This window comes from Python bivittatus, unplaced genomic scaffold (assembly GCF_059951505.1).
Source record: "Python bivittatus isolate LINGU-HERP-01145 unplaced genomic scaffold, Pbiv_v1 ctg000480_np1212, whole genome shotgun sequence".
Classification (NCBI taxonomy): Eukaryota; Metazoa; Chordata; class Lepidosauria; order Squamata; family Pythonidae; genus Python; species Python bivittatus.
This window is the reverse complement of record NW_028277075.1, coordinates 61,290,852-61,298,454: the sequence shown is the minus strand read 5'-3', so window position 1 is coordinate 61,298,454 and position 7,603 is coordinate 61,290,852. Positions and strand designations below refer to the sequence as shown.

The 7,603-nt window shown below is 40.5% G+C and overlaps 1 protein-coding gene across 2 annotated transcripts; it reads right to left on the bottom strand.

The window, feature by feature from the left end:
* Positions 1-539: 539 nt before the first annotated feature.
* On the bottom strand, positions 540-5,771 carry INS (insulin). Of its 2 annotated transcripts, none has more exons than XM_007424232.3 (3): positions 5,646-5,771; positions 2,693-2,896; positions 540-762 (listed from the first exon to the last, which is right to left on the bottom strand). In XM_007424232.3, the coding sequence occupies exons 2-3, from the start codon at positions 2,877-2,879 to the stop codon at positions 635-637; spliced, it is 315 nt and encodes a 104-aa protein (XP_007424294.1). In that variant the 5' UTR covers positions 2,880-2,896; positions 5,646-5,771; the 3' UTR covers positions 540-634. The 2 variants fall into 2 exon arrangements, with proteins under 2 accessions (XP_007424294.1, XP_088002180.1); XM_088146054.1 differs by lacking the exon at positions 5,646-5,771 and adding an exon at positions 5,514-5,534.
* Between the last annotated feature and the right edge of the window lie 1,832 nt (positions 5,772-7,603).

Sequence of the window (7,603 nt, the reverse complement as noted above, 5' to 3'; positions counted from 1 at the left end):
TCAGACAAGGCCCGCCATCAACAGGGACATAGAGGTAAACAACATTTACACACCATTCAAAAGAGACAATAAAAAGGAAACAAAAAGACCAGAACACCTCCTCCCCAGCAATCTACACCCAGATAAACGGATTAAAACCAGGATTAACACCAGACAAACAATCAAGCAGTAAACAACAGCCTAATCTAGGAACTATCAAGAACCCACCCACCCACCCCCAAACACTGACAGGGCAAGCTACTGTAAACAGAGAGCAAACTCCACTCCCTTCTGGCACTGAATATGTTACCTAGTCAGGTAATGAAATGTCTGCAAGAAAACAACCAAGCTCAGAGAACCCCAAGGACTCTACACAATTTATGTGTGTTGGAGGCCAGTAAGCAATCTCTCAGTTGGGCAACTGCTGCATTCTTCTAAACTTTAGAATCCAATGAAAGAAAGATATGTAGCCATAAATAATAAAAAAAAAATCAGACACAGAGAAAGAGACAGAATGAGAGAGCGTAACACAGAGAGAACATATAGCACTGCAAAAACTGTTTAAGTAAATTCATGGGGTTTTTATTTAGAGACTTAAAAGGTGCAGTAGCAAAGTGCCTTCCCCTCCATTCCTTTGTAGACCATTTTCTTTCTTCTAGTTGCAATAGTTCTCTAGCTCATAGAGAGAGCAGGTGTTTTCACAGCATTGCTCCACAATTCCTCTCTTCGATTTCTGAAATTCTTGGAGTGGTACTTCCACCTCGTTCTGAAAAGGACCGTTCACTGTCAAACAGGAGAACACCAACATTACATGGACCTTTGAAATGTATTCAGCACAAGGTATATTCATTTGGACTTTCTGTCTCAGTTTGGCATCTCCAAAGATGCTATAAGGTCTTTGTCTCTCCTACCCACAGCTGCTTTTTGGGCTAAGAAGCTTAGGTTGAATACTACTGTTTTTTTGACAGTTTCATTCCTCTCCCAGCTGAACAAAAGGTGGTTTTAAAGGAACTTCCCAATTCTGCCAGGTGATCAACTGTGCCTGGTGAATTTTTTTGGAATATACTGTACCTGCCTTGTCTTAGCTGTGGTTATCAGATTGTCCTGGTACTAGGCTCTTGTACTGTGAGCCAGTTAACTGAAACTGAGCTGGATATTTTATATCCTGGTTACACATTGTGCACTTTCAACTGAGATTAGCAATAAAGTAAAGCTAAATTCTAACAAGTTAGAAACTCTATGGATTAGTGTTTCACAGGTCTGGAAACTAAGTACATCTCCAGGGTTGGATAGGGTTGTATTTCCTCTGAAGGAAGAGGTGCTTCATCTTGTTGAGCTCCCAAATTCATCACTCTCACTGAAGGTCCCAGCTTGCTATCCCCAAACAAATACAAATATAATATGATGGTCTGGTTCCTAGGGCCTACAATAATACATACATTTCTCACTACACACTACATGACAAACTGTCCACTTTCTTTTTAGCCAAATGTAACATGTTGTGCAAACCTAGCCTACAAGTAATGAGTCAAGATGGTTTGCATAAAAACAAAGTGCAGGGGAGGAACTAGGCTTCTTCTCTGTATTTGAAATGAGAAATATGATGCACATTTTTTCCCCAGCAGGATGCATTGGTTTTGGCAGCATTGGCAAACTCCTTGTGGAACGTTTGATTCAGAGAAGCTTCTTGGTCTGTCTTCTGACTTTTAGGAAAACAGTTAAGCTACATTATCATTGCCATAGTAGCCCTATAATATTTCCAGGCTACAAAAATAACAGGAGTCTTGCTGTCAAGTTGGCATGGACTTAAATCTACCATCAACAGTGAGTTGCCTCAGTGACAAATTGCAAATGCCACCTAGGAGATGTGTGCATCTTGGACATCTGTCTATTTCACTCTCCATTTAACAGTGGAATAATCAAGAATCAGTCAGGGTAAAACAGAGGGAACAGCATATCCTGACTTCAGGCCCATTAAATGCAGTGGCCTGCAGTGTCCACACTCCCTAGCCATATCTATGGGAGTTGTATCCCAATACATCTTGAACAACCCAGGTTGGGGAAGGCTAAGATAAAGGAGGAAGGCAAATGCCATTTCATTATGCATTGAAGAACTAGTCTGGGAAGTTTTCTTTCATAGCTTCCTCTCCTGAATTCTTTTGCTAAGTGTGGGTAATTTCAGTTGTCTAAGAACAGAGTTTGCCAATTTACTTCACATTATGGATATGTATTTATCTACTTACCATATTTATAGACAGCCCCAATCAATCAAGATCCCAACAAGGATCACAAGAAGGAAAAAGACATTAAAATAACCCAGTCAAAATAGGCCACCCACAAATTAAGGCCAGATGGTTGCCAACGATCACCCTGTGAGTCAAGGTCTCATTGGAATGAAATTGTTTTCAGGGCTTTCTGGAAAGCAAGGAGGGTTGGAGCTGAGAATACCTCTGGGGGCTACTATAGAGAAGGCCAGGCTTCTAGCCCACTTCCCTCTAACCTCCCAAGCGGGGTGGGTTCTCAGCTGACTCTCTCTTACTGTTCTGACGGGATGGGGAAGATCATGTTTCAAAAGGCAACCCTTGATATATAAACACCATATTTATTTTTCTTTCTAGTTTGAGACTATCTGCCTACCAGGTAGTGAGTTATAAGCAGATTCACCAGATAATACTACAATCAGGGCAATTTAGGAAATGAGAAAGGAAGTTACCTAGCGGCTGTTCCATGTTCCGTCGTGACCTGGGAGAATAGTAGAAGCCCCGATCTCCACATACAAGGTAGAGGGCTTCCACCAGATGAGAGCCACATAGATGCTGATTGGGAGCGGCGTAGCTAATGGTAGGAGCTGACACAGCCAGCAGCAGCAGGAGAGGTAGGGAGCGGATCCAAAGAGTCATGGTGATGTAGATGAAACCTTGGAAAGGGAGAGTCCAATAGAAAATGGGCTTAGAATAAAGAAGGGAAGCTGCCACTAGATTACCATCATTCCATATTTTACCACGCTGCAGCCATCTCTGGGCAAGTGCCCAGCCACTCCATGTTACAGAGTAGACCCAGGAGCACTGGTGCACAGGGAAAAACATCCTGGCCACTGCAAGAGGAACAATTTTCTTTCCCTTTCCTCTTTTCTCTCCCATTCACAACCCAATGAACTTGCCTTCCTGCATGTTGCTTGAATGTTTGTGGGTTTTCTCTACTGAAGAGTTGCCTGCTATGCCCTCCCCCCCTTTTTTTTCTATCTTCCCTTTTACCACACAGCAGCCCATGGGGAGCTCTGAATTCATTGAGGAATCCTACAAAGTGAAGACAACAAGGTGAAGGCTGCAGTGGCAATAAGGCAGATTATGGACGGCAGGCCAACAGAATGGGATATGATGTGGCCAAGCTTTAGTGGTAAAATGCTATTTGCTATGAAATATTTCTTTCATAGTTTTTTAAAAAAACATGACATGATCTTAAAAACGTACATGAAATATTTTAAACATATAGTAAAACTTGGATTAAGATATAGAAAAACAGCCTGTGGTTGGATCTTGGGAAAATTCCAAGGTAAGAGCCATGTGATAGTGGAAGGAATTAATTCCTCAGGGAGATGGTGAGCTGAATACATTAAGCAGTGACTGAATATATTGAGCTGTAGACTGAGCAGGAAATTGGACTTGATGGCCTAAGTGGCCCCTCCCAACTATCTGATGCTATGAAGATAAAGCATGGATGCTTCATCCATATCTCCAATTAAAAGAATTAGGATATGAAACTAATTCAGTGCATATTTGCTTGGAAGCAAATTCCAGATAATGTAGGGGCTTTTTTTGCTATGCATCATGAAGCTCGTTTTAGGATGGGCAAGAGAACTAGGTTGTGAGAACACTGAATGAAATGTAGCCTGTATACATCTGAGTTAGAGCTACCAGATCCAGGCTGCAAAAATCTGGCCAACCAGTAGATGGCACAAAAGAGTTAGAGTTTTCTATATCTCTTTTTTGCAGACTAGATGTGGGAACCCTAATCCAAGTTTCTTAAAGGACTGGGATGAAATAGGAAAGTTAGTAGGAAGAAATAACACCAAACTTACCTAAATCATAGCAATGTGAAGACAGTTATAAGAATGTGGACAAAATATTGAGAATGAAGCATGCAAAATCCTAGACTTCATTGTGCAAGATAAGACTACAAATTCCACCAAGTTCCTGGTGATTCAGTGATTCAAGTTAAATGACTGGTCACTTATCATGAACATACTATATAGCAGATCACTCATACCACATGTATCAAATTAAGTAAGCTGTCCCACATCACAAAGGATACTCTGAAAGCATTTCAACAATGTTTTCACAGAGAGAGAGAGAGAGAGAGAGAGAGAGAGAGAGAGAGAGAGAGAGAGAAACAAAAATCCTGGGAAATAGCTTACCTACCAGGTCTCAATGCTAGCAACTTTCTGTTGCAGGGACCACCACCTGGCTGACTATTAATACTGTAGAAAAAACAGCCATTGAACCCGCCCACCAGTTCTCACCACAGCCCCTTGTTAATCCGTTTGAATAAAACAAAGCATTCGCAACAAAGGACAGCTGATAAGAAGGAAGCACACTAGAGTGGCTTATCTATTAAAATCGGCTGAAAGGCACTAGTGATAGCATTAGTGATAACATACTGATAGTTGTAGTGATAGGCAGGAAGTGAGAGAGGTCAAGAGATAGGAAGTGGGAGGTGGGACAAGGCTTGAGTTCTCCACATCAGTTCTAGCACTCCAGAAGGTGAATTGGAAAATTCTCAATTCATGCACATCAGCTCAGCTGTCCAATCCAAAAACAGCATGAAACACTAGGGTGCTAGGATAGTCCAGGAGCAGTGCCAAAGCTCATGTAGAAGTGCTCAGAGATCCAACAGTGGGACACAATCATAAGAGGGTCACATGGATACTTTTAATAAAAGCTGAGGTGAAAAAATGGAATTTGATTCAAATGAATATTCAGAATTAAGACTGTTCCTCTATGCTTTTTAATGACTGTATCCCACCTTCCATATGCTGGTCTATGACCATAATAAAGATTTGATCTGAAGGCTGAAAGAGGGTGGGAGGTGAGAAAGAAACAACACTGCCAGTATAATTTTTCTAATTATACTTACGTTAAGCAACAGCAGCAACAATAAATGAAGTGAAATTTTGAGAAAGGACCAAAATGTAGATGAATGGCAAGGAAAAATTTAACCAAAAGGGCTTGAAAATTGGACTATGGATTGGTTGAGAGAATAAGAAGTGAGGAGTATACATAAACCAAAATCCCTTTCACTGGAGTTCTGTAAGAGTTCCTGTTCAGATGACACAGAACTAACAACAAATACAGAGCAAATCCATTTATAAAACTCACCATTCTTTCCTCAGTGTGCTATGATTGGTTGTACAAGCCCTATCATTAAAAGGTGCACTTATCACTCATTCAATTTCTTTCCCTTCCTCCACTTCCTATCCTAGCATCACTGGAATGTACTTATTTTTTTCAGATCCCATTCGCTCTGAAAATGCTCACCAACTTCAAGAATTCTCAGTTCAGTTCCATGCAGAAAGCCACAGAATCTCTCTGAACTCCATGGATTCACTGAAATCTGATGCACACCTATTTGAATTCCAAATTCATGTGGGCAGAACAAAGCAGACTTACCGAACCAAGATGACAGTGCAAGGATGCTCAGAGATTACCGGGAATATGTAACTCCCATCTCATCTCCTTTCCATATTTATAATCCTATGAGACAAGATTTTACCAGATCAACATGGTCAATTTTTTTGCTGGTTCAAGCACATTAAGTCTTAAAGAGGAGGGAAAAAATAGCAACAACAGCTTGCTGTTTCCATCTCATTACATCAGTAACCTGTGTTTGCTTCACTGAATCTCTGCCTTGAGTTGTTGTGAGCCTTTTAGCAGGAGAGATAATGGGGCTATTAAACTTGTCCAATTACACTAATGCTGGGCAATTGGCAAAGCTTGGATTGGGATGACCACCAAACTGTCCATCCTAGCAGCTGTTTCTGAAGTGCAAAATTAAGGAACAGCAAACATGTTAACACATTCAACTAATCTAATCTCTGCTGGGCAACTAGTGATAGGGCAAAGCTGTTGACAAGACTGCTACTCTTGCCAGGTGTTAACGAGGAAAGAAAATACTTCATTAGAGCAAAGGACAACCAAGGCCACATTTCCTAGAAACAAAATATGGGGGGAGCAGGTCATGCCACCCCAGCAGATGAGTGACCACCACTTAAGGTTACAATACATCTTCATTTCTGAGGCACCAAAGTCAGGACTTCTTGCCTCTTCATGGTTACAGCATACAGTAGAGTAAGGAAAGTGACAATATCTAGATCTTTTTATCAGAGAAGAATTATGAGAGGGGTACACAGGTATAGTAAAAGTAGATCAAGTTATAAATCCAGATAAAAGGAATGACTTCTTTACTGTATACTACACAACCTTAAACTGTGACAACTGCTCCCATCACATAAGGAGAAAAACTTGAATAAAACAGTTACACATTTGGAAATATATTCTCAACTAAATTACCAGGAATGTCTGGTTTATATTTGAAAAAGCCACACAAGGATAGCAACTCTTCATGTTCAAAACAAGGGAGCGATTGAACAAAGACAGAACAATGTATTTTTCCTTAATAGGTTCTGAAAGTAAGTTATCTGCTTAGTTTTTGGGATTAATAATATCAATTTATTTTACAGGAAAACTAAGAAAGTATTCTATGGCATGTTGAAGGATAAGGCCAGGGAATCAAAGATCATTATGTGTGAGGCGAAAATACAGGTGCAAGGGGACAGAATGGTTGGAAGGGTGCTTTTGAGCTATAGAAACCAAGAGCAAGCAGAACTAGAGAGAATCCATGTTTGAATGGAATATAACCTTTTCTCAGGCTTGCCAGCAAATAAACTTTTCCAATGATCATGTTGGATAATCAGCCTAACAAACTGTTTAATGAATACTCAGTCTAATGAAGTACACAAAACCCACCCAAATGCTCAGGTACATGGAAGTGCAACAGCACACTAGGGTGGACTAAGACAATTACGTGCCAAAGATCAGGAGAAAAGCAAAATATGGATGATGGACAAAGGATCAAGACTCAGGACATGCACTTCCATGATTAAGAACTGCCCAACAACAGCTAGATCCCTCCCCAAATTGTCTTCTACAGTCTCATAATATTGTGAGTTCTTAGTGCCAGTTGTATAATGAAATGTCTGCAAGCAAACAACCAAGCTCAGAGAGCACCAAGACCTCCACAGTTCAACCCTGACTACAGATATTCTCTTCTATGGGTGTCCTAATATTCCATGATGAAGTTGATGAAAATCAGCTGGTCAGAGTTCAAAACTTTTAGGTTATACCTTAGTAAACAAAAAGGAGCTCTGTGAGATGCCTGTGCAGTATGTAAGGGTGTACACGTAGTGTGCATGAGCTTCATCATGCTATAGCTTGGTATTTTATTTGCTGCTTTTCCCTTGCTACTTCTCTCACTATTGTTTCCACACTGTGAGATCTTTCTGGAGCTGCAAGAAAACTGATTTTGGTAACTAATTACAAATTTAGATACCCTCTCTGCTTACATTAGT